Source organism: Rattus norvegicus, chromosome 3, assembly GCF_036323735.1.
Source record: "Rattus norvegicus strain BN/NHsdMcwi chromosome 3, GRCr8, whole genome shotgun sequence".
NCBI classification, from domain to species: Eukaryota; Metazoa; Chordata; class Mammalia; order Rodentia; family Muridae; genus Rattus; species Rattus norvegicus.
In genome coordinates, this window is record NC_086021.1 from 163,650,145 (window position 1) to 163,674,925 (window position 24,781).

Genomic DNA, 24,781 nt, shown 5'->3' on the forward strand with positions numbered 1-24,781 from the left:
CGTCAGCTTGTAAACAGGGAGAGGCAGGTCGGCCCATAGCACTCATTTTTACTTCTGATCAACTACTTTGGTCTTGTTTTGTCCGGGGCAATGTTTTTCTCCAGGCAACCTGCTTCCTTCCCTCTCTCTTTCCCTCCCTCCCTCTCTCCCTCCCTCCCTCTGTCCTTCCTTCCTTCCTTCCTTCCTTCCTTCCTTCCTTCCTTCCTTCCTTCCGCATGTGTGTGTTAATGTTTGTATATATGGAACTCCAGGAAATCCCTTTCTCCACCTCCCTCTGGGATTACAGATGTGTTGTCACCCTCCTCTGCTTTTTAAAATTGGTTCCTGGGATTGAAACTCACATCTTCATGCTTCTGGCAAGGGCTTTGCCCACTGAGCCAACACCCTAGGACCTTTCCCCCTTTTAAATATCTTTATTCTGTCCCCAATCTTTTAACAATTATATCGGTATGTGTGTGTATGTATGTATATATGTATGTACGTATGTACATACGTACAGAGCCCCATACCACATTGCATACGTGGAGGTCAGAGGTCAACTCTGGGGTCAGTTCTGTCTTCTGTTGTATAGGTCTGGGGAATTGAACTTAGATCATTAGTCTTTACTCACAGAGCCATCTCCTCTCATGTCCTACCCCTTGTTTTTGAGACAATGCTCAGTTTATGTGGTCCAGAGCTAGACCCCAGCATTTGATTATCTAAACAAGCACTCTTAACAGCTACATCTTCAGCACTCCTGTTTGTATTTGAGACATGATCCTGCCTAGCTCAGCTGGCCTAGAGCCCATGGTGAACTCCTGTCTTTGCCTCCTAAGAGCTGAGATTGTAGGAGCAATGTGCTGTGCTCCGTCAACTTCCTACCCTGCGTTCTTTCCTGCACTGCTGGACTGTGGCCTACACTGTTGTGACTTACTCAAGGGAGCAGAGATTATTTTCATCTAATATTTCAGGTTTTGATAATTCTGTGCACTTTGACCTCTTTTCTCCAGTTTTGTTATGTCACATACATAATTTTTTTTTCCCCCTAAAAAGGGCACTTGGACTCTTTTTTTTTTTGAGATTTATTTATTATATGAGTACACTGTAGCTGTCTTCAGACACACCAGAAGAGGGCATCGGATCTCTTTACAGATGGTTGTGAGCCACCATGTGGTTGCTGGGAATTGAACTCAGGACCTCTGGAAGAGCAGTCAGTGCTCTTAACCGCTGAGCCATCTCTCCAGCCCACATGACATGTCTTATCTGCTGTGTCTCCAGGGGTGACGAGGTGGTGGGCGCAGGACTAGTCTGCTGTTGTTTTTAGTGCTGGAGATTGAACCCAGGGCTTTGCTCATGCCAATCAGGTGCTTTCCAGCCTCAAACTTGGAATGCAGCTAACATGAACGTGAGGTTCTGATCCTCCTGCCTCTTTCCCAAGGGCTTGGGGTACGAGCATGAGCCACCACATCTGATTTTTGAAGTGCTGGGATGGGACCCAGAGCTTTGCAAATGCTAGGCGAATAATCTGTCAACTGAACTACATCTCCAGCCGCCAACCGGCTCTGTGGTGTAGCTGTGGTAAAATGTATGTAATACAGAAGATAAAACTCACCATTTTAGCAAGTAGTAAATGTGCAGCTCTGTGACCCTCACACTTAACCTGCTCTGGTTACTCTTTATTTTTATTTTCTAAATTTTTTATGTGTTTTGGCATTCTGCCTGCATGTATGTTTGTGTGAGGGTGTCGGGTCCTCTAGAACTTCCTTCCAAACAGTTGTGAACTGCTGTATGGGTCCTGGGAATTGGACTTGGGTCCTCTGGGAGTGCAGTCAGTGCTTTTAACTGCTGAGCCATTTCTCTATCCCTGTGTTTGCTTTTTTTTTTTTTTTTAATTTTGAAAATTTTTACTTTATTTTATGTATGTGTATACTTTGCCTTCATGCATGCATGTGTGCCAGGCAGGCCAGAAGAGGATGTCAGGTCCTCTGGAACTGGACTTACAGGTGGATGCAGCCACCATGTAGGTGCTGAGAATTGAACCCAGGTCCGCTGGAAGAGCAGCCGGTGATCTTAACAAGTTGAGCCATCTCTCCAGCCCCACTGTGTTTACTCTTAGGTAAAACTGTTCTTATGTTTGTCCTTCCTGTTTTTAAGATGAGTTGCTTCTCAAAAACGCATGCAGTGGTGGAAGGTTCTGGAGTCAGTGGAACTGAGTGGAGTTCAGGCACCACCTCTGGCTAAGTGCAGTTGTTTGGTTTTCCCTTGAGATAGGGGCTCATTACCTCAGGCAGACTTGGGACTTCCAGAGGGTGGCCTTGAGTCTAGAGTCTTCTGCTTCCACCCCCTGAGTGCTGCGGTTACAAGCAGAGCCACTACCGATCTTGGTACAGGTGTTGGCATCGGTTACTCTGCAGCAGAAGGGTTTATTGACTCGAGTGACTGCAGGAAAGGGAAGGGTGGGGCTGGGCTTTCTTCTGCCAGTTAGCACCATTCTCTTGACTCCCTTATAAGCAGGGCTTATAGGGGAAGCAGGAGACCAGGGTTCTGCTCCTAGGCCCCCTCCTTCAGTGGTTACCAGTCAGGATCTGCTGAGCTCTGTGCCCAGGACTTCAACTTCCTATGCACGAGTGCTTGTCTCTGAGCACTTGCTGTGTACCAAGGACCCTGAGGGAGTGGGACATTGCCTGCCTCTCAGGGTACATATTCTAGTTAAACTGCATGCAGAGTAAAAGGAAGACAAGCATCAGGACTCTGAGGGTTTGCCCTATTTTTGTATGGACCAAGCAAGCATAGGCTGACTTCCCCGAAGAAAGTCTTTCCTCCCCTGCTTCGCCTGCTGCCATCTGGGCAGGAGGACAAGTCTGTCTCTGTAGCCCTCTCTTGGTGACTGGGTGACTCGGAAAGGACGGGCTAGTTTGGTTTCTTGCTCCACTCTTCTAAACAGTGTACAGACTGGATTCCAGTGTTTTCTGCTGACATTCCTCTTTCCCTAATGCCACACAAGCGTCCCAACCCCCAGCACTCTGTTATCTCGGTTTCCAGGGCGCTCTCATGCTTGCTCAGGCAGAAGGGGGCTTCTGTTGGCGTGGATTCAGCTGGAAGCAGAAGAAGAAAAGCCGGTTGGAAGAGAAACAGTACGTCCCAGCCTGGGAACGGAACCACGGGCGGGCAGGCAGCTCGTTCTGTCTCACCCAGGCTAAGGACGGCCAGCCCAGGGCCTGGCTCGTAAGGGGAAGAGCACCGTGCTCGCTGCCTTCCTTCTTTCCTTTTCTTCCTTTTTTTCTTTTTCTTTTCTTTTTTTTTTTTTTTTTTTTTTTTGAGAGTCCCTGTAGCTCTGGCTATCCTAGAACTTGCTCTGTAGACCAGGCTGGCCTTGAACTCAGAGAGCTACACCTGGCTCTGCCTTCTAAGTACTGGGATTAAAGTTGTGTGCCACCTGGCCCAGCCACCACACTCTCTTTAAAATCATTTTCTTAGCTTTGCCTTGCTGTGGTTGTCGTCGTATTTGATCACTGTAGTCAGAACTAAGATTGATTACTTTAAATCCTCTTACCAATAACTTGTTTTCTGTGAGGAATTTGTGTCAGAATTATGTTTGTTTTCCTTTGGCTGCTTTAAAGATTTTCTTTTTTTTTTTTTTAAATTTTTTTTTATTTATTCATTTATTATATATAAATACACTGTATTTGTCTTCAGATACACCAGAAGAGGGCGTCAGATCTCTTTACAGATGGTTGTGAGCCACCATGTGGTTGCTGGGAATTGAACTCATGACCTCTGGAAGAGCAGTCGGGTGCTCTTAACCACTGAGCCATCTCTCCAGCCCAAGATTTTGTTTTCTTATCTCTGTTTTGAGCACTTCTATTTTTTTATGCTTTAAGATTAGGGGTGCGAATATGTGAGTGCTTAGGTCCACCCGAAATCCTAGTACACGGGAGGTAGCTGCAGGAAGAGCAGAAGTTCAAGGTTATCCTTAGCTAGTCAGTGAGTTTGAGGGTAGCCTGGGCTATCTAAGACCCAGAGGTTGGAGAACACTTTGGCATAGGACCCAGGTTCAATTCTCAGCACCCATATGGCAACTCATACCTGTCTATAATCTAATTCTGTGGGACCTGATGCTCTCTTCTGACCTGCGCAGGCTCCAGCATGCACACGGTGCACATACACAGACAAACAAACATGCATTTAAGTACATACATAAATACATAAAAATAAAAGAAATAATTAAAAATAAAAAAAAATTCAATCTCAAAACAAAAATCTCTTCCAATTCTGGCATCTATGTTTATGCTCATTACTTTGTAATTTGTTCTTTCTGTACATTATGGGTATTACCCAGTCTTTTGTACATAATCAGAAACTTTTGGTTGAATCGCAAGTGTAACCTTTTCCTTGTTGGATACTGTATTTCTGTATTCCTATGGAAGTCTTTTCTTGTGACATGTCTGTCCTTTTAAGATCTGTTAGATATGGTTGAGCAAATGAGTAATGCCAGTACTCAGGAGTCTGAAACGGACGGCTTGTGAGTTTGGCCAGCCTGAACTCTGAGATGAGGGCTTATCGTAAAAACCCCACCATGGGTGTTTGTATGGCAATAAGCTAGCATTCAGGGGTTAAGCAGAAGGGGAGTTCAAGGTTGTTCTGGGCTCTCTGAGCACCCTTTAAACTTGAAAAGAAATGGCTAGGGATACAGAGAGATAGCTTGGTGCTAGAACATGTGTTTCTGTATGAGGCACTGAGTGCAGTTACATGGAGAAAAAGGAGCAAAGAGAGCGGTGTCTAGAGCACCCCTGCTCAGGGGAGGGGTTTAGAGAGGACAGCCATGCTGGAGGTGTGAGGAGTCACCTCTCCCAGACCACTCCATCCTGAGTGTCACTTGTGTCCAGCATTAAATCTGTGTGCTGACTTCCTCTGGCAGCTGGAGTCTCTGATCTTCCCACAGATCACAACACAGGTTGTGAAACCGGTCAAGACGAGAGGCTCCCACGTGATTATGTGACATAGTCAGGAAGTGGAGTGTGTGGGTGTTAATTTCATTTCAGGATGATGCACGTCTATCAGGAGAGATTTGCCTCTGTGTTTGTTTAGTCTGTTAGTGGAAATCTCAAACTCTGTGAGCTCCAATTTTGTTTAAGTTGCAGGGAGACTCAGGGAGAACATCTGCTCTCCACTCCCGTGCCTTTCCTGGGGAGGCCGAGGCCGTGAGATGAGAGGGAGTCCTACTTGTGACACATCTCGGTGATGGCACCGTCGGAGCTAGATGCCGTTTACAGGAGCACAGGGTGGGTGTTGCAGGTGCTCTTGGGAGCCAGCTGTCTGTCAGAGATCAGAGAGTGTTGTCCATACAGTACACTGTACCGAGATTCTTCTTGTCTGTTGCCTTTAGTGCCGTGACCTCTAGCAAGGTGCTGAGCTTGTTGTCAGTTGGAGGCAGCCTTGATGCCTGGAGGCAGGCTGTTTCCTCCAGAGGTGAGCTCCATGTTCAGAACTGTCAGCAGGAGATGGGCTGCAGTGAACTGGAGAGTGTGCACCTCGTCTAAAGTTGGGCATGGACAGCGCACACCTGTAGTCCCAGTGTTCAGAAGGCTGCGAGGCAAGGGGGTCAAGAATTCAAGGCCAGAAACTTTGTGTAGTGAGGCCGTGTTGTAAAATAATTAGCGATAAATAGAAAAGTAAATGCTGGCTGCTTCTTCGCTCTGACAGATCGATGCCAGGCTGCAGATGGGCTCCACATTGCCAGATATTTAGCATCTGCAGAGAAAGCCCCAAACGTGCATTTTGGGGTAAAATATGTAAATGTAAATTTACTTATTAAGACCTTTTGACTGTTTTTTATTTTATTTTTTAGGACAGGGTCTTGTGTAAGCCTAGCTGATGCTGAGCCTACTGTGTAGCTGAGGATGACCTTGAGCTTCTGGTCTTCCTGCTTCCACCTTCCAAGTGCTGAGATTACAGGCATGTGCTGCATAGCAAGCACTGGCCTCTTTATTTTTATGAATTTGTTTTCCTTTCTTGAGACGGAGTCTCACTTTCGAAGTCCACATGGGCCTTCAAGTCCAAATCTTCCTCCCTCAGCCTCATGATTGCCGAGAAAACAGTCTCGTATCACTGCATCTGGCTCGGACACATTTTAGTAAAGGCATGGAATGGCCAAGACCAAGTGTGGGCCCTACAGGTTTCAGTTAGACGTCTGTGGGCCGTCTAAGTGGAAGTCAGTGTGGCTGGTTAAGGAAGAGAGCCTGGCTTGAGGTAGATCCTCAAAGGGGCCAGGCTACTTTTCTTTCCTAAAATCTCATTTCTCTGTCCTGCCCTGAGTTATCATATTGCCAAGACTGCTTCCTGCCTGCTGTGTCTGGGAGGTGAACCCCCTTTGGGTCAAGGATGGGACTCAGTGGAGGATGCTTGTCTAGCACATTCATGTCTCCAAACACAAAACAACAAAAAGCCCTACTTCTCCTACCCAGACATACCCTATTGTAGCAGAGCCATGTGAAGACATTAGCCACCCTATCAGGAGGAGGTGCCTGCCACGTTGGCCTCTGAACCCTTTCCTTTGGTGGGTGCTTTCCCTCTGCCTCTCCTTTCTTGTGTCTTTGGCCATTGCTTATCACAATCTAGAGCAGTCTCCTTTTACTGTCTTTGCTACCTCCCTCCAGGTATAGTCACAGGACAGCCAAACTCACTGCCCCTTAATAACAAACCACTGGGCCTTGTGGCGTCATAGTTGAACAATCCCAGTGAGAACTGATATGGAGAGAAGTGGGTGGACATGTGGCAGTTTGAGAACAAAGTTCTTCCCAAGAGCTCTGGCCTCCCAGAGCAGAGGTCAGTTTAGACTCTTAGGAAGGGTGAGAGGACTGAGGGCAGTGATTGACAGGCAAAGATGAGACCCAACTTAGTTGGGCATCCATCACCGCTATGCTGTACAGAAAAGTGGGCTCTGCCTGTGGGGAGACGCACAGGAGGACGCCTTCATTTCCCTGGCGCTTGCACAGAGCCCCTTGTTAACCTGGTTCAGGGTCGCTAACCTATACAGAGAGATGCTAATGTGCAGGGTTTCAGCATATGATTTTTTTTTTTTAACCAATCTACTGAGAAGTAATTTTTTTGTCTAGTCAGAGGATTTTACTGCCTGCTGTCTTGGGTTGCCAGATGGTAGTTTCTGGGCAGACTGAGCCTCCCTTGATGCCTTGGTGCTAGACAACTCTCAGAGTCTGGGTGCAGAAGGCACAGCGATGGCTCAGGCAGAAGCAGGCTAGCTGCCTGCTGCTCTCCATGGAGAGAGACAGGCAGCCTAATTTTGATCCTCTGCCTGCAACTTTTTAAAAATATTACACTGATTTGTGTGTCTGTGCACATGGGCACTCCCATGCATGTGTGTGCTGGTAGAGATCAGAGACAGCTGTAGGGATTGGGTCTTCTTACCATCTGGGTCTCAGAGACAGCTCCTGTCATCAGTCAGACTTGGTAGTAAGCATCCTCACCTGCTGAGTCATCGCACCAGCCCTGCTCTACCTTTATTGAAGTGTCAGGTATCCCAGGAAGTCTCAAACTAGCAATGTAGCCAAGGATGACCTCGAACTTCCAATCCTCCTGACTCCGGCTCAGATTATAGGTGTCCCACCATACCTGGTTTCTGGGCTTCTGGGAATAGAACCCAGGGCATGGTGTATACTAGGCTGTGAGCTGTATCCCTGCCTCTGTGTGTGCCTTGGATGGGTGGTAAACATTTTGTGCCTCAATGTCCTAATCTGTTATGTAAGACAATAATAATGCCTACCTATGGGGTCACTGGGAGGATGGTAGATGACCAACAACCCCTTCCCTTGCTCCCCAAAAGTATCAGCAAGCATGTAAAGTGCCAATCATGGCACCTGTCATCCTGGAGAGGATGTTGGGCAAGGCAGGGAAAGAGGGAGAGGAGGGAGAAGTAAGTAGTCTGGAGTGAATGCTCCCTCCACCCGTATTCCTCTCCGACCATGCAGGTGTTAGGACCACTCTCACACTCAGAGCGGTCTAACAACAGCCTGCTTCTTGCCCAGCATCAGGGCCAGGATTCTTTCAGTTGCAAGCCCCATGATCCCTTTATTTCCTAGTGCTTTAGCCAAGGGTTGGGAATGCTTAGGCTGGCACTGGCAAGAGTGATACATGTGGACATGGGTGTGGATATGTGTATAGGTGTGGCAGGTTTCTTCCTTAGTTAAGTTTTGCCTTAGTTTTTGAGGCAGGGTCCTCACCGATTCAGCTACGCCGCCTGGCCATGATCTCCAAAGGTCCCCCTGCCTTCATGGCCCCAGCACTAGGGTTACTGGTGCGCCAACCTGGCTTTTTATTATGTACTTGCTGGTGTCAGAGCCCAGCTGCCACGCTCATGCAGAAAGCACTTTTTCCCAAGCTGTAAGGTTTGTCTGTGTTTTGTTTTTCAAGACAGGGTTTCTCTGTGTAGCCCTGACTGTCCTGGAACTCACTATGTAGACCAGGCTGGCCTTGAACTCAGAGAGATCCACCTGCCTCTGCCTCCCAAGTGTTGGGGTTAAAAACATGCGCCACAACTCCTCAGGTCCAAGCTGCGATTTACCAGTATTGACATGTCGGTTGGTGTGCGCAAGTTCACGGTTTTGATTTTTTTAATCTTGGGGCTGATGATTATATTTTCCTGTTAAATGGGCTCTGACCAGATGTTCTGCAGTTACATTTACCAGTGACAGACATTTTCTGAGCACTTACTGCATATCAGACTCTGTGTACAGCGTGTCACATACATACCTAATTTTGGCCAGCACAATAACCTCTTGAGATTGGTGTTGTCACCGTGAGGATTAGTGGGGTTAAGCAGTTGGCTTGGTATGACAATGGTGGAGCTGGATTAGGAAGCTGGCCACCTGGACTCCCTAAACCACTGTTTTAACATGCTGTAACCCAGCAGACCTGTTCGCTAGACAATGCAAGTGTCTCATACAGTTTTAACAGAACACACCGTGTGCCGTTTAGTGCGTCTGGGCGGTTCAGCGCTCTGTAAGGTTGTTAATTGTGAGGCCTATTTCTTTCTCTTTGTCTGTGTTAAACAGATGGGTGGTTTTTTCCTCTAGAATCTCCTTTGCAGAGACCACTGTACTCCCTGTGTGTTTGCTGATGAAGTCAGCAGGGTTTTGGACTCCCATTTCCTGGTCTTATGCAAGTACTTACTTTACCATCTCTAAATGGAGTACATTAGCTCCAGGCCACGGAGAGCAAATTAGGGGAGCAGGGAGATACATCACGAGAATGAGGCTGCTTGGAAAACGTGCCTGTGCTCCTGGCCTGAACTCCCAGCTGTGTGAGAATAAATACTGAGATGTCAGGATATCATTCCACGGCTGCTGCAGAATGAAGCTGGCAGTCTACAGGTGAGTCTGAAACAAAGCAGCAGCCTAGGTTTTAAAGGTACACTTGGCTTCTGAAATTAAAAAAAAGAAAAACACATTACGTTTATTAGAGAGAGGGTGGTAACTTGTAGGAAAGGATTTCTGTCCGTCCACCATGTGGATCCTAGGGGTCTCACTCAGACTGTTATCAGGCTTGTTGCCTGCTGACCAATCTCACTCTCCCTGGACCTGGCTTCCAAGGAGTCTCGTGTTTACTCTAAAGCCCAGGTTGGCCCTGCTGCCTTCATGCAGGGCAGGAGAATGAGAGGTGCATCTGACCCAGCCTGACAGGACTACAGCATCCACTCAGACAGCATACCCTTGACCTTGGTTGAGTGATGACTCTTTGTGTTTTCTGATTTGTTTTCTTTCTTTTTTTTTTTTTTTAAAGATTTATTATATATGAGTACACTGTAGCTAGCTGTCTTCAGATACACCAGAAGAGGGCATCAGATCTCTTTACAGATGGTTGTGAGCCACCATGTGGTTGCTGGGAATTGAACTCATGACCTCTGGAAGAGCAGTCGGGTGCTCTTAACCGCTGAGCCATCTCTCCAGCCCCTGATTTGTTTTCTTAAAACAGAGCTTACTCTGTTGCCCAGGCTAACCTGGGATTACATATGTAAGCCTCCATGACCATGCCTGGCCTCTTTTTCTTCTAACTTAGGAGGATTTAGGGGAGCAAACCGTGTCATTTTCAGTTCTTTGTGGGTCAGCAGAAATCTTAAATAAGTTTTGCAAGGACCAAAATTTAGGAATGAGATGAGGGGAGCTGGGGCTGGTCCCACAGGTTAGAGAACTGTCTTGCAGAGGACTAGAGCTCGGTTCCCAGTACTGACTCACACTGGGCAGATCACACCACCTTATCGCTAGCTCCAGGGGATCCCACACCCTCTTAGCTAATAGAAGAGGCTGTTGGACTTTGAATGACTTTGGATTTGACTTTTGTGTCTTATCTTGCTCTCATGCATAGGACAGGTGACAGATGAGCCCCTGCCCTGTTTTCAGTAAAATGGCCAGTGGCTTGAAACCTAGTTGTGGTCCTCTAGTTCAAGGCTCCCTGAAAATCTTCATTCACAGCATAATGAGGCAAGAACCCTTGAAAGATGGGTAGAGTAGATGAAGCAGCCTTCTCAGCTGCTTTTGGCCCACTGTGTTTCCGGGGAAATCCCCTGTGGAGTGTGCTGGCGTTTGCTGTGTGGTTTATACTGATTGGGAAAGAAGTGCAATCAATCGCTCCTCCCCGCACCACATCTTACTTCACTGGGTGTAGATCAGGACTTGTGGAAGGTCACAGACACTTGGTCCATTATGTGAGAGCTGCTTCTGAACCCTCCCTCTCCATTCTGAGGCGCTCAGCCTGGAAGGAGTGTGTAGGCATTCGTTCTCCACATCTGTCAGATGCTGTGGGCTGTTTCACCTGTATTGAACGTGGAGTCATCACCAGGCAGATCTCTCTTCTTCCTGGAGAAGGTAGTTGACCTTGGCCTAGAAGAAAGGGAGTCCTCTCCAGTTGTACTGAACTGACACATCCACTGTGTCACCGCCTTGTAGAAGGTTTCTCCACCAGTCGCTCTGCTGCTTGGGGTGTCTCTTGCATGCTGCCTTCTAAATAGCTGTTAGGAGGGTCTAATGAAGCAACCGTCTGGAGACCAGTGTTTATTTCAACATGGTTGCAGTTGCTTTTGCTTCAGCTTTCAGAACCAATAAAGCTAGTTATTAGATTCTGTAATTGCTGCTGTAATTACTCTCTTGGAACTGGCAAAGGCATAATTAAATATGGAGATTTCACAGACTTTTTTTTTCTCCTCATCTAAAAGCAACTTCTTCAACTTCTGTTAGTAGGGTTAAGTTTAGACTGTTAGAGCCAGTGAGTGTGTTTGTGTATGACCCGAGTTCTGTAGCAGAATAGGGACTTCTGTGGATACTTCCTCTCTAAAGACTTGGCTTTGATGGACAGCTGTTCCTTAGCCGACAACTTGTTTCTTTAATCCAACCATCCAGGATTTGGGGAGGTTGGCAAGCCATTACAAGCCAATTTGCATTTATTTATGTAAATACTGGGTTTGGGCTCTATGGACTTTGACTACTTAGAAAAGCAAGTCTGGTTGGAAATCTGGTTAGAGCTGGGTATGGTGGCTCAGACCTATACCTACCTATTTCCTCCCTCTAATAGATACCCAGACAGAATGAAGGAAGTTTTTCTTGGACAGTGTTCAGAAAGAAGTGTGTCCTTTGGCTCAAGGAACATCAGGTTTCCCCAGGTTCTCCTCCACTGCAGCTTGCCACATTTGTAAGGTATGGGAAGTGAAGTGTGTGGTACCTGTGCTCACATGGTTTTGAGGGCCAGTGCTGACCAAATGGGTTGCTTTATTTGCAAAACATTTGGGGTTTCTCAAGAGTGTACCCTTTCTTTCGGTAGCCGTCAGGTAATTGAAAAATACAGAAGTTAGATGGGGTAGGAGAAAAAAAATCCACAGTTCCTGCCATATACCAGCCTAGGGAATCCACTGCTTTCTGGGCTGAAATTTATAAACCTGCAGAAGGAGGGTGATCCTGGAGGGTGTTTGCTGGGTGCCTTTCCTTAGTTTTGCATACTTAACTTTATATTGAGGGGCTTGCAAGAGATCCTGCTTGTATGAACCGAAGAGAGGTTACCCCACCTGAGACGCCTAAATAGAACATATGTGTTCCTCCGGTTACACTCTAAGTTCATTGTAAGTGGACAGTATTAAATAAAAAATACATTAGTATACCTCACACAGCTGCCTTACATGTTAGGATAGGGCCATTTGTATATGAAAGCACAATAAAATACATGGAATTAAATATTAAACTTGGCATATATTAATAACTGCATACCAGTCCTGTGTTAGTTGTTGGTTTGCAAAGATGGATAGAACCATCTGGAGTTACTTGAAGTCACTTTTGAGTTTGTGGTTGAACCCAGGGCCTCATGCATGCTCTGCCGTTGGATTATGCCCTCAGTCTTTTTTTTTTTTTTTTTTCCGGAGCTGGGGACCGAACCCAGGGCCTTGCGCTTGCTAGGCAAGTGCTCTACCGCTGAGCTAAATCCCCAACCCCAATGCCCTCAGTCTTAATCAGTTTAAATGTTATGCCGGGCATGATGGCATACACCTTCAATCCCAGCACTCAGGAGGCAGAGTTCCAGGGCAGCCAGGGCTGCACAGATGAAAAACCATCTCAAAACACAAAAAACAAGTTGGTTTTTGTTTTGTTTTTGTTTTTTTCTTTTTTTGAGGCCAAACCATTGTTCTTGGCAAGTGATTTTTTTTCTTTAAAGAACTTGTTACTTAATAGCAGTTTGGACAGGTTTTAGCAGTGCTGAGTACCCAGTGCCCCAAGTGGGATGTTTCAAGGTTTATAAGCACATGCTAACTCTTAATACATTTTTAAAGATTTATTCATTTATTATGTATAGTGTTCTGCCTGCATGTATGTCTGCAGGCCAGAAGAGGGCATCAGATCCCATTACAGATGGTTGTGAGCCACCATGTGGTTCCTGGGCATTGAACTCAGTGCTCTTAACCTCTGAGCCATCTCTCCAGCCCCCGGCAAGTGATTCTTAGGACAGATGCCTAGGCTAACAGTCTGTGTCTTTAACCTTCAGCCATTGGGACACAATGCTGTTATCTGCAAAGCTCTCAGTGGAGAATGAATAGATAGATAGATAGATAGATAGATAGATAGATAGATAGATAGATAACCTTTCAGTGTTTCAAGTGACTTTACAGTTCTGTGTTGGTATTCACAGCTACTTGTGAAGCATGTGTCCTGCAGGCTGTAAGGCACATACCTGAGTGGAAGGACTGTGTTAACATATGTGTACCATACAGAGAAACCACTTCTGTGGTTAGAGCAGGTAATTGTGACCTGCAGCCTGTGGAGATGGCATTGGTGCACCTCTCCTGTATGAGGGAGATGCTTACAGGAGTGCACATAAATGCAGCTCCCCTGACCCACCCAGTCCTACAGTTTCTGCTAGAGCCTGCTGGGCGGGCTGCCTTTCTGAGACTGTAAGGGGAAGGAGTGTGGGTTTGGTGGGAGATACAATTTGTTCCTAGCTTTGCCACAGAGAGATTCGCCTTATTGAATCGCTTGTCCTGACTGGACCTCAGACAAACGATCTATTTCTATACAGTCTGGGCACTAAGAAAGCAGAGAGCATCGATCTGACCGAGTGGTCAGACTCCAGATTTGTTCATGGCCAGAGCCCCATCCTCACTTGTGCTGTGTGTTCCTGTTAGAGAGAATGGTGCACTGGCCACCTCTAGGCATGTGGCCTTCTGGTTTTGGTCACTTAGTTTCCAGGCAGCAGTTACTTACTGGTCAGAGCGCGCTGAGCTTTGTGCTGTGCTCTGTTGCCATCTTACTTAGAGTCGTTGGCTTTTGTGTGGATAGCATTGTAACCCAAACTCAGGTAGTATTTGCTACAAGCCTCTTGTTGTTATTGTCCCTAGTGGGTATGGGACGGTGTTTTATCATAGTGAGAGTTAGCAGGGTGTTTGGGATGCAGTGCCTGCTTTACTAATGCGCTAGGCCTATTCACTCCCCACAGTCAATGTAGCAGGGAAACTAAGCCTCTCACCTCTGTCTGAGCTGTAGTTTGACCCCAGAACATGTTCTTACTCTGAGGGCATTTAAAGTTGTGGCATGCTTCTTCCCCGTCTGTATTGTGAGGTCTGTATACTCTTGGGTAGAAGATGTTATCAGTCGTCTTACAGAGACTACAGCTGAGGTGTATACAGTACACTCAGGAGAAGGGCTCTGCGTCCTCCCTGACATCACGCCATGCCATGCACTCAAGTCTGCTCTCTTCCCTCTAGCGGCCTTGCAGGCTCTGAAGCGCAAGAAGAGGTATGAGAAGCAGCTGGCACAGATTGATGGCACCCTGTCAACCATCGAGTTCCAGCGGGAGGCCCTAGAGAATGCCAACACCAACACGGAGGTGCTCAAGAACATGGGCTATGCCGCCAAGGCCATGAAGGCTGCCCACGACAACATGTATGTGCCGTTGCTGGGGAGCGGTGTCTGGAGGGGAATGTTGCTTAGGCCATGGCCTGGCTGTGGTTGTCACCCACTTTGGAACTTTGGACTGTGTCTGCCACCTTCAGTTCCACACAGAGCTTAGGAGAGGAAGGAAAGCTGTTTGCTGTTTCACTGGTTTTAGGTACTGTGATAGGCAAAGTTTCAAGTTGAGAAGTCCTTAGGTCTTCTCAGCCACCTCTTCATCAGATGGAGGTCTGTGTCCCAGGGAGGGGAGCCGTCTGCGCTGTGTTCTGAGTGTGGACAGGACTGGGCTCTGACATGTGTGCTTTCTCCCAGGGCTTTGAATCTGTTCTTAGTCTACTCTGAGGATGGCTTTTTGCCTCTCCCTACTCCTGTACTCCGTGGTCCTTCCTTCCCTGTGGACAGTTGCTTCTCACTCAGCTGGCCTGAGAACCAGAGACCCTGCCTGGTTCTGGTTGTAAATGACAGGAGTCTTTCTATGGGAAACCTGTACTTTAGTTTTGACGCTGGAGCCGGCCAGAGGGGTGCTTGCCGCTTTGGCTGCTCAGCTGTGGTCCTGCACAGAGAGCTGCAGAGGGCAGCCTCCAGCCTGGCCTGCCCGTAGCCTTTGTTTACAGACTGGCTGGAGCTGCTCTGCTCCACGGCAGAGTCACGTGTTTGCTAGCAACCTCTATGGACCACGTTAATTTACATTAGTGGGCTGGGAAAACCCGATGCTCTTTGCTCTAGAAACAGGAGGTGCAGGAGCCTTGCCCCCCATAAGTGAGGTGCAGGATGTGCTGCTCAGGCCACGGCCTCATCGCTTTAGTTCAGTTTTCCCAGACATTTACACAAAGGCTAGTGAGAGTGTGTGTTCTGAAGTATACAGACACCCTGAATAACTGGGCGGCACAGTATATAAACATTGCACAGTTGCCTTGCCTTTGGGACCTAATAGAGGTGCTGTTAGCTGATTCAGCTGTGTTTTCTGGTTGCCCCCCTGTTCAGAGTTGCTTTGGGGGTTGAAGAAGAGGTTGAAGAAGCAGGAGTTAAAAATCCTGTGGTCTTTTTTTTTTTTTTTTTTTCTTTTTGAGCTGGGGACCGAACCCAGGGCCTTGTGCTTGCTAGGCAAGCGCTCTACCACTGAGCTAAATCCCCAACCCCAATCCTGTGGTCTTAAAGGTGACTTTTTTATATGTCCCTCTGACCTCAGTTTTGATCAAAGGGTTATTAAGGTTACCAAAAACAATTTAGAGATTGCCAAGGACTTATTCAAAAGTGTTTTCAAGTCTGACTGAGAACTCTGACATTTATACACAGAAAAAAAAAAATCCTGTGGTCTTACCCGATGTGTTTACAAATTGTGGTGTGTGGGTGGGTGTGTGGGTGGGGTGTGGGTGGGAGTGTGTGACGTGGGTGTGTGGGTGGGGTGTGGGTGGGAGTGTGTGACGTGGGTGTGTGACGTGGGTGTGTGGGTGGGGTGTGGGTGGGAGTGTGTGACGTGGGTGTGTGACGTGGGTGTGTGGGTGGGTGTGGGTGGGGTGTGTGGGTGGGTGTGTGGGTGGGTGTGTGGGTGGGTGTGGGTGGGTGTGGGTGGGTGTGGGTGGGTGGGGTGTGTGGGTGGGTGTGTGGGTGGGTGTGTGGGTGGTGTGTGGGTGGGTGTGGGTGGGTGTGTGGGTGGGTGTGTGGGTGGTGTGTGGGTGGGTGTGGGTGGTGTGTGGGTGGGTGGGTGTGGGTGGGTGTGGGTGTGTGTGGGTGGTGTGTGGGTGGAGTGTGGGTGGGAGTGTGTGACGTGGGTGTGTGGGTGGGTGTGTGACGTGGGTGTGTGGGTGGAGTGTGGGTGGGTGTGTGGGTGGTGTGTGGGTGGGGTGTGGGTGGGAGTGTGTGACGTGGGTGTGTGGGTGGGTGTGTGACGTGGGTGTGTGGGTGGAGTGTGGGTGGGTGTGGGTGGGTGTGGGTGGGTGTGTGGGTGGTGTGTGGGTGGGTGTGGGTGGGTGTGGGTGGGTGTGGGTGGGTGTGGGTGGTGTGTGGGTGGAGTGTGGGTGGGGTGTGGGTGGGTGTGGGTGGGTGTGGGTGGGTGTGGGTGGGTGTGGGTGGGGTGTGTGACTCCACCTGGCTGCTAAGCCTGGCTTCCTTGGGTGTTGGACTAAGTAATGGCTTAAGGACATCCATCTGCTTGAGTCTTTGATTCTCAATTTTGCTTTTATTTTGAGTGTGTGCACCCATACCTGTGTGGTGTTGGGGTGGGGATCAGAGGACGGCTGTGTGGGGTCAGTTCTTTCCTTCCACCTTTATGTGGGTCCTGGAGTAAGAACTGGTCACCATGCTTGCACAGCAACCACATAACTGACTGAGCTATCTTACCAGCTCTTGAGTCCCAGTTTTAAAGGGAAGGAGGAAGGCGGTAATAACAGGCCGTTTTCTAGAGGAGACTTGCGACTATGTGCTGAGAGGCAGATGGTACGCAGCAGGGTTTGCTCTGGACTCAGACCCATCCTAGGTATATGATAACTTGTTCGTTTGATTTTAAGGGACATTGATAAAGTGGATGAGTTAATGCAGGACATTGCTGACCAGCAAGAACTTGCAGAAGAGATTTCCACAGCTATCTCCAAACCTGTGGGCTTTGGAGAAGAGTTTGACGAGGTGAGTGGCTCTAGGAAGGTCACCTGAGTCTCTGGTGACAGACTTCAGGCTCAGACACCAACAGGGCACAGTGTGCACATCTCGGGTTCTTGGGTTTGTTTGTTTGTTTAGGTTTTTTTTGATCCAAGGTTTCTCTGTGTAGCCCTGGCTGTCCTAGAACTCATTCTGTAGACCAGGCTGGCCTCTCACTCACAGACATCTGCCTGCCTCTGCCTTCCAGGTGCTAGGGGCTAAAGGCATATGCCGCCACCGCCTGGCCAGATTCTGGACTTTAAAAAAAAAGTTTTTAATGTATTTTATGCTTGGCATACTGGCACATGCATGTAATCCTAGCACTCAGGAGGCAGAGGCCAAAGTGGTCTTCATAGAAAGTTCCAGGGCATTCAGAGTGACAGTGAGACCCTGCCTTTAAAAAAAAAAGAAAGAAACAAAACAGGTGTTTTTAATTTTATGTTTATAGCTATTTTGCCTGCCTGTATATCTGTACACAATTTGCATGCCTTGGAGGCTAAAAGAGGCCCACTTGGTGACCAGGAACTCTCTGTAACTCCAGTCCTAGGGGGTCTGATGCCTTCTGTTGGGGGCACTGCACGCAAAGCGCCCAGACACTTAAAAATCTCACAAACAAGAAAGAAAGAATGAATGGTGCTAGGCTGATGCTTCATCAGGTCAGATCCAGGCTTCTAATCTAACAACTCAGGAGCCTGGGGCAGGAGAACAGCAGGCCTGAACCACAGAGCGAGTGAGTGTAAGGCTGGCTTGGGCAGGTTACAGAACCTCCCTCCAAATGTTCAAAAGGTAGACAGGCTGAGAGCATAGCCCAGTGGTAAAATACTTGCCTCACATATGCATGGTCCTGGGTTCAGCACTGACTTCTCTTGGAAAGGAATGAAAGGAAAGATGCAGTCCGTCCTCCTGAGAAGCTCCTAGACGGGAACCTAGGTGTAGATGCACACCAGTGATCCCCTCAGAAGGCTCAGTGGGCATCGAGGGGGGCATGGCTGCAGAGAGTCTCAGCACACTTCCTTTTGCAGGATGAGCTCATGGCAGAGCTGGAGGAACTCGAACAAGAGGAGCTAGACAAGAATTTGTTGGAGATCAGTGGGCCCGAAACAGTCCCTCTACCAAATGTCCCCTCTGTAGCCCTACCATCCAAACCCGGTGAGTATGCCCAGAGTCGGGACACACCCTGGCGCCATGGGAAGGGGGTGATCTCATGGTCAGTTGACTTTGGTTTGGGGTCTGAGCCAAACAGCATGGTTGTGATTGCCACAATGCCAGTGTTGTATGACTTTCCCTGGTTTTCTCCAGAACAGGATTTCCTGACCTCAGCACCGGTGACATAGCCAGCTAATTCTGGGGGTAGCAGTGGGGCTACGATGCAGCATAACCACTGGCTTCCCACCAGATGCTAGTAGCAGCCACTGCCACACAGAGGTCACAGAGACACAGCTACAGTGACTCCAGGCGTCACTACATGTCCTCTGTGGAGTTGGGAGTGGGAATTAAGACACTCTGTCCTAGTGAGGGAGGTTAAAAGGATTAGAGAGAGGAGGGATGGGGGGAACCGATGTAATTGTTTAATTTTAAAAAATTTGAAAAAGGAAAAAAGAAAAAAGAACCTCTGTTCTAGAATGACTTTTCTTACCACCAAATATAGGAATGTTCTGGGCACCGTGCAATACTCTGGGAACTTGAGTCTTGCCCTAGCTAGGACCCCATGCTGTTTGCTGTCAGGGAGGGAAACAGCTCTAGCTGGTTGTGCTTCTGTAAAACCATCATTTCTTCCCTCTTCCCCTCCCTGAGTGTTCACTCCTCACTGAAAGGCTCCACACAAAGCTCCAGAGTCAAAACTATACCACTCCAGAGTGGAAAGGGCTGTCAGCTGGGGGCTTCCTCTCCCGCTTCTCCCTCCCCCCCCACCCCTGCTGTGGTAAGGAGGAAGCCCCCGGCTCTTCAGTTCATCTGTCAAGGCAGTCTAGCAAAGCCTGGCTCCAGCAGGTCCAAGTGGAGTTGGCTTGGCAAAGACGGCATCCTGTGAGAGGGACGCTCCTGTCTGTCTCCTCAACCCTGGGTGCTTCAGAGCTGAGGGACCCTGGTGTGGCTCCCCCTGCTGAGGGCTGAAGGGAGTTGCTGTGGAAGATGTGCTGGCTTCCTGAATTTGCATAGCAGCTTGTAGGTCTGGCTACAGGACAGGGCTGTGTGTGTGTGTGTGTGTGTGTGTGGATGTTGTGGTGTGTGTGTGTTGTGTGTGTGTGTGTTGTGTGTGTGTGTTGTGTGTGTGTGTTGTGGTGTGTGTGTGGTGTGTGTGTGGTGTGTGTGTGTGTGCGGTGTGTGTGGTGTGGTGTGTGTGTGGTGTGGTGTGTGTGTGGTGTGTCTGTGTGTGTGGTGTGTCTGTGTGTGTGGTGTGTGTGTGGTGTGCGGTGTGCGGGTGGTGTGCGGTGTGTGTGTGGTGTGGTGTGTGTGTGTGTGGTGTGTGTGTGTGTGCGGTGTGTATGTGGTGTGCGGTGTGTGTGGTGTGTGTGTGTGGTGTGTGTGTGGTGTGGTGTGTGTGTGGTGTGGTGTGTGTGTGTGTGTGGTGTGTGTGTGGTGTGCGGTGTGTGTGTGGTGTGGTGTGTGTGTGGTGTGTGTATGTGTGTGGTATGTGTGTGTTGTGGTATGTGTGTGTTGTGTGTGTGTGTGTGTTGTGTGTGTGTTGTGTGTGTGTGTGCGGTGTGTGTGTGGTGTGCGGTGTGTGTGGTGTGTGTGTGTGGTGTGTGTGTTGTGTGTGTGTGTGTGCGGTGTGTGTGTGGTGTGCGGTGTGTGTGTGGTGTGCGGTGTGTGTGTGGTGTGTGTGTGTGTGGTGTGTGTGTGTGGTGTATGTGTGGTGTGTGTGTGTGTGTGGTGTGTGTGGTGTGTGTGTGGTGTGGTGTGTGTGTGGTGTGTGTGTATGTGTGTTGTGTGTGTGTGTGTTGTGGTATGTGTGTGTTGTGTGTGTGTGTGTGGTGTGTGTGTGGTGTGTGTGTGGTGTGGTGTGTGTGTGTGGTGTGTGTGTGTGGTATGTGTGTGTGTGTGTTGTGGTATGTGTGTGTTGTGTGTGTGTGTGTGTGTGGTGTGTGTGTGGTGTGTGTGTATGTGTGTTGTGTGTGTGTGTGTTGTGGTATGTGTGTGTTGTGTGTGTGTGTGTGTGGTGTGTGTGTGGTGTGTGTGTGGTGTGGTGTGTGTGTGTGTGGTGTGTGTGTGTGGTATGTGTGTGTGTGTGTTGTGGTATGTGTGTGTTGTGTGTGTGTGTTGTGATGTGTGTGTGTGGTGTGTGTGGTGTGTGTGTGTGGTGTGTGTGTGTGGTATGTGTGTGTGTGTGTTGTGGTATGTGTGTGTTGTGTGTGTGTGGTGTGTGTGTGTGGTGTGTGTATGTGTGGTGTGGTATGTGTGTGTGGTGTGTGTGTGGTGTGTGTGTGTGTGTGTGTGTGTGTGTGTGTGTGTGTGTACATAGTGGGGCATGACTCCAGTTCCCAGCCAGGCATCAGAAAGCATCTTTTCTGTGTTGACAGCCAAGAAGAAGGAGGAGGAAGACGACGACATGAAGGAGTTGGAGAACTGGGCGGGATCCATGTAACTGTCCCAGCAGAGGCTGGGCCCAGACGGACTCTGGTGGCCTGTGCATCGGGCAGGTGTGTGCGTGCGCAGGGCAGGCAGGACGAGGTGCAGGCTCCTCCATCGCTCAGCTCTCACCCAAAGCAGTAGGCCGCATCCCTGCTCACTCTCACATAGCACGGCCTGTGCCCAGGGGCGGGTGGGGGGAGGGGTGGGCGGGTGGGAGGTGCCTGCTGTTTATAATGTTGAATTTCTGTAAAATAAACTGTATTTGCAAATCCAACACTGAGCTTCTGGACTACGCTAACCCCACTGCTGAGGCCTCTGTGGAGAGGGTCGGCCATTTGCAGTTGAAACAACCTGGAGAATATAGCCCGTGTCCTTTAAATCAGCTGACTTGTCTCACATTTCTCTGTAGGACGTGTACGGTACTGGCAGGAGAGTCATTTTTAAAGCCATAGATAGGCTTTTCCTCGTTCTTAGCTGTAATAACATACCTGGTTTGATTCCTCAAGAGCTGTGTTTCTGTCTGTCACCTGTGTACTGGCCCCATGTGTACCTCCCTGCCCTTGTCACTCCTGCCCCCCAGTCTTTTGGAGTCTGTGACACGGATCTGAAGTGGATGTGCTCTCTTGCGAGCAGATGAGATTGTTAGAATTAAGCTCCAGCTATCCAGTTTTCTAACATAGCTCTAAGGTCCTCATTGCTGTTTGTGATAATTGGTACATAACTCATTGGAAACATGTGCATACATTTATATTCAGATGAAATTATGGTTTGCACTGTCTATTAAATATCTTGATTTAATTTTCATATTGCTGTTGTGTTCAGTCAATCTCTCACCTTCCTTGGGAGCTGACTCCTAGGCCAGCACTAGTCCAGGGTCATCTGGGGAAACACGAAGGGCTATGAAACGGCAGATCTCTTTTCCAGAAATCTCAAGATCCTGGAGGCCTCAGAGCTGTGGCCCCACTTAGCCTGGGACTGTCGAGGTCCACTTTCAGAGAGTTGGTTCTTGTACAGCCCCAGAATCTTCCCTCTTTGTCTGCCAGCACCTAGGGCGATGCCTGTGGGAGCCTCTGTCTGGTGGAAACCACGGTGTCAAGATGCTTCGGACGCTCTTCTTCAGCCAAGTAGATCTTAACACGTTCCTTCTCCTGGATGTCAAGTTCAGGATTGAGAAGCCACCCCCTCTCCCCTAGCTTCTCAAGAGATTAAAACTGGTCTGAGCTCACGAAGGCATATTGTTATTCTCAGTGTGCACAGGTCAAGCTACTCTCCTGTCTTAGTCAGTGTTCTGTTTGCTTGAAGAGACACATGACAGCTTCTTAAACATTTGATTGGGGACTTGCTTACAGTTTCAGAACTTGACCATCATGGTGGGCAGCGTGGCAGGAGGGAGGCATGGTGCTCGAGCAGTAGCTGAGAACTTAACGTCTAATCTACAATTTAGAGGCAGAGACTGGGTCTGGTGTGGCCTTTTGGAACCTCAGGGCCTGCCCCCAATGGAACTTCCTCCAACAAGGCCGCATCTCCTCATCTTTCCCCAGACAGTTCTTCCAGCTAGGGACTAGGCATTCAATGACATGAGCTGATGGGAGGCATTCCCATCCAAACCCCACAGCTCCCCAGGCCTGGAGTTCTGTGTGTGTGAAGCAGCTCATAGCCTGCTCACCTTCCCGGCTGCCACACTCAGTTCAGACTCCATAGCTGAGTTGAAATTTCCTGGTTTGGGAGGAATTGGGTTTGGCTAATGTCACAAGCTCTACTTGCCAGGGTCTCTCTGCCAACAGGATTGTGGTTCCCAAGCATCCTTTAATGTGAGAAAGCCAGAGCAGCCTTTCCTGAGTCTTTCCAGCTGCCTAGGACTTCTCTCCCTAGGTCTGTGTGAGTAGAGCTTCTAGATCCCCCTCAGCTCTGACAGGCACAGAGGCTAGTCCAGGGGCAGTGTCTGGGCTCCCTCCAAGAAAAAGGTGTTTATTTCTACATACATACATACCTTGTGCCTGGGTCGGGGGGCATAGTGCTCACCAGTGTCTAGGTTTTTGTGCTTAGGAAGTTCTCAGGCCTGAAGAGATGTTGCCATTCCAGATATTTTGGGTACAAGCAACAGAAGAAGACAGCCAACACACAGAAATGACACTTATTTTAAGCTTATTCAGGTGGTTTTTTTTTTTTAAGATTTATTTATTTATTATACACTGTAGCTGTCTTCAGACACACCAGAAGAGGGCATCAGATCATTACAGATGGTTGTGAGCCACCATGTGGTTGCTGGGATTTGAACTCAGGACCTCTGGAAGAGCAGTCAGTGCTCTTCACCACTGAGCCATCACTCCAGCCCAGGACAGGAAGTCTTGATGGAAGTGTTAGGGTTCCGCATCTCAGCTGTGTTCTCAAGAACAAAGCTCTTGCCACTGTGGTAGTGCATAACTAATGACAACAAAGTCAAGGCTAGTCAGTTGTGTGTGGTAGTGAGACTGTCTTAAATACAGTGAAAACAGCCAGGCATGGCACATGCCTTCAATACCAGCACTCAGGAAGTAGAGGGAGGAGGATCTCTTGAGTTTCAGGCCAGCCAGGGCTGCACAGAGAGACCCTGCTTCAAAACAAAACAACTGCTTTGCCTGCCACTCGGCCTAGGCACGTGGGCTTTTCTTTACACTGCTGCCTCTGGTCCGTGAGCTACCCTGGGTCACCCTCTACTCCCAGAGCAAGCAGTGGGGTGGACATCTGGCCTTGCTTTCACTTCCGCCTGTGTTAACAGATCCCATAAGATTACACACAGATTATCTCTGTGTCTCATGGGCCGTGACTGTTACACGGCTCATGCCGGAGTGTGGGAGATGGGATGTATACAAAGGAGTCTTTTAGGATTCCCTGCTAAGGCTGGAGATGGACTTTCTTGTCCCAGAGTGTCTATCATGGTTTGTCTATGCTTGGGCTAGAGAGTGGCACTGTCAGGAGATGTGGCCTTGTTGGAGTAGGTGTGTCACTGTGGGCATGGACTTTAATACCCTAGTCCTGACTGCCTGGAAGTGAGTCTTCTCTTGGAGGCCGGCAGAGGACGATGTGGAACTCTCAGCTCCTGCTGCACCACAGCTGCCTGGATGCTGCCATGTTCCCACTTTGATGATGATGGACTGAACCTCTGAACCTGTAAGCCAGCCCCAATTAAATATTGACCTTATGAGAGTTGCCTTGGTCATGGTGTCTGTCACAGCAGTAAAACTCTAACTAAGACAGAAGTTGGTACCAGGGACTGGGGTATGGCTGTGATAGGCCTGACCATTCTTTTGTTTGGAAGAATATAGATTTCGGAATTTGGAAAGCCATGAAATGTTTTTAAGTGGGGCTTAATGAGCCGTCCTAGTCAGAATATGGAAGACTTGCTGTGAGTAACTGGGCAGACCAGGCCTAAGAGGTTTCAGAGGAGAAGAATTTCAGTATGTGGTATAGAGACTGTCTTTTGAGGTATTTTGGTGAAAACTGTGTCAGCTTTTTGCCCTTGTCTGAGAGTCTACCTCAAGCTAAAGTAAAGAGGTTTATATTAATTGCATTGACAAAGGAAGTCTCAAAAAAAACCAACAGACTTTGTTTTCTGGTTAAGTCTCATGAAGAACATTTTGAACAAACGTAGCAAACTTAGGAAAAATATAAAATATATGGTTCGAATATTAAAGGGGCTCCAGGTAATGAAATGGGGCTGAATCTTGTGTATTCAATTGAATTAAGGGAGTGGAGATCTTGGGGCAAGATCCCACCCAGCTAAATTTAGGACCAGGCATGGTAATACAAGCCTCTAATCCCAGGAGGCAAAGGCAAGCAGATCTCTGAGTTCAAGGCCAGCCTTGAACAGAACAGGTTCTAGGTGAAGAAAAGTCTAGGCATGGTGGTACTCACATTCAATCCTAGAATTACGGGAGACAGACCCATGCAGATCTGATTTCAAGGTCAGTCTACAGAGCAAGATCCAGGACAGCCAAGCCTAGGCAGTGAAGGAGTTGGAAAACAGAAAGCTGGTGAAAATGTAATAGAACAAGGAGGGTGTGTTCCAGCCCCAGCAAACAGCAGAACTCAGCAGGGATGGAGAAGTGACGATAGCCCTTTGGAGGAGCCCAGAAGATCAGGTGTGGATCCCAGACATTGAAACAAGAAGCTGTAACATT

General features: G+C 48.5%; 1 protein-coding gene across 2 annotated transcripts in view; it reads left to right on the forward strand.

Annotated features, from left to right (window-relative positions):
- Chmp4b (charged multivesicular body protein 4B) overlaps window positions 1–21,425 on the forward strand; it is a 40,516-nt gene extending 19,091 nt beyond the window's left edge. The window contains exons 1-5 of one of the 2 annotated variants that reach the window (XM_063282948.1): window positions 10,475–10,856; window positions 14,231–14,408; window positions 16,925–17,039; window positions 18,074–18,200; window positions 20,570–21,425. In XM_063282948.1, coding sequence (XP_063139018.1) covers window positions 10,490–10,856; window positions 14,231–14,408; window positions 16,925–17,039; window positions 18,074–18,200; window positions 20,570–20,634 — 852 coding nt within the window. In that variant the 5' untranslated portion in view covers window positions 10,475–10,489 and the 3' untranslated portion in view covers window positions 20,635–21,425. Of the gene's footprint in view, window positions 1–10,474; window positions 10,857–14,230; window positions 14,409–16,924; window positions 17,040–18,073; window positions 18,201–20,569 lie in introns of those variants that run through there. The other variant, NM_001399657.1, reaches the window with a different exon arrangement.
- Window positions 21,426–24,781: the final 3,356 nt, after the last annotated feature.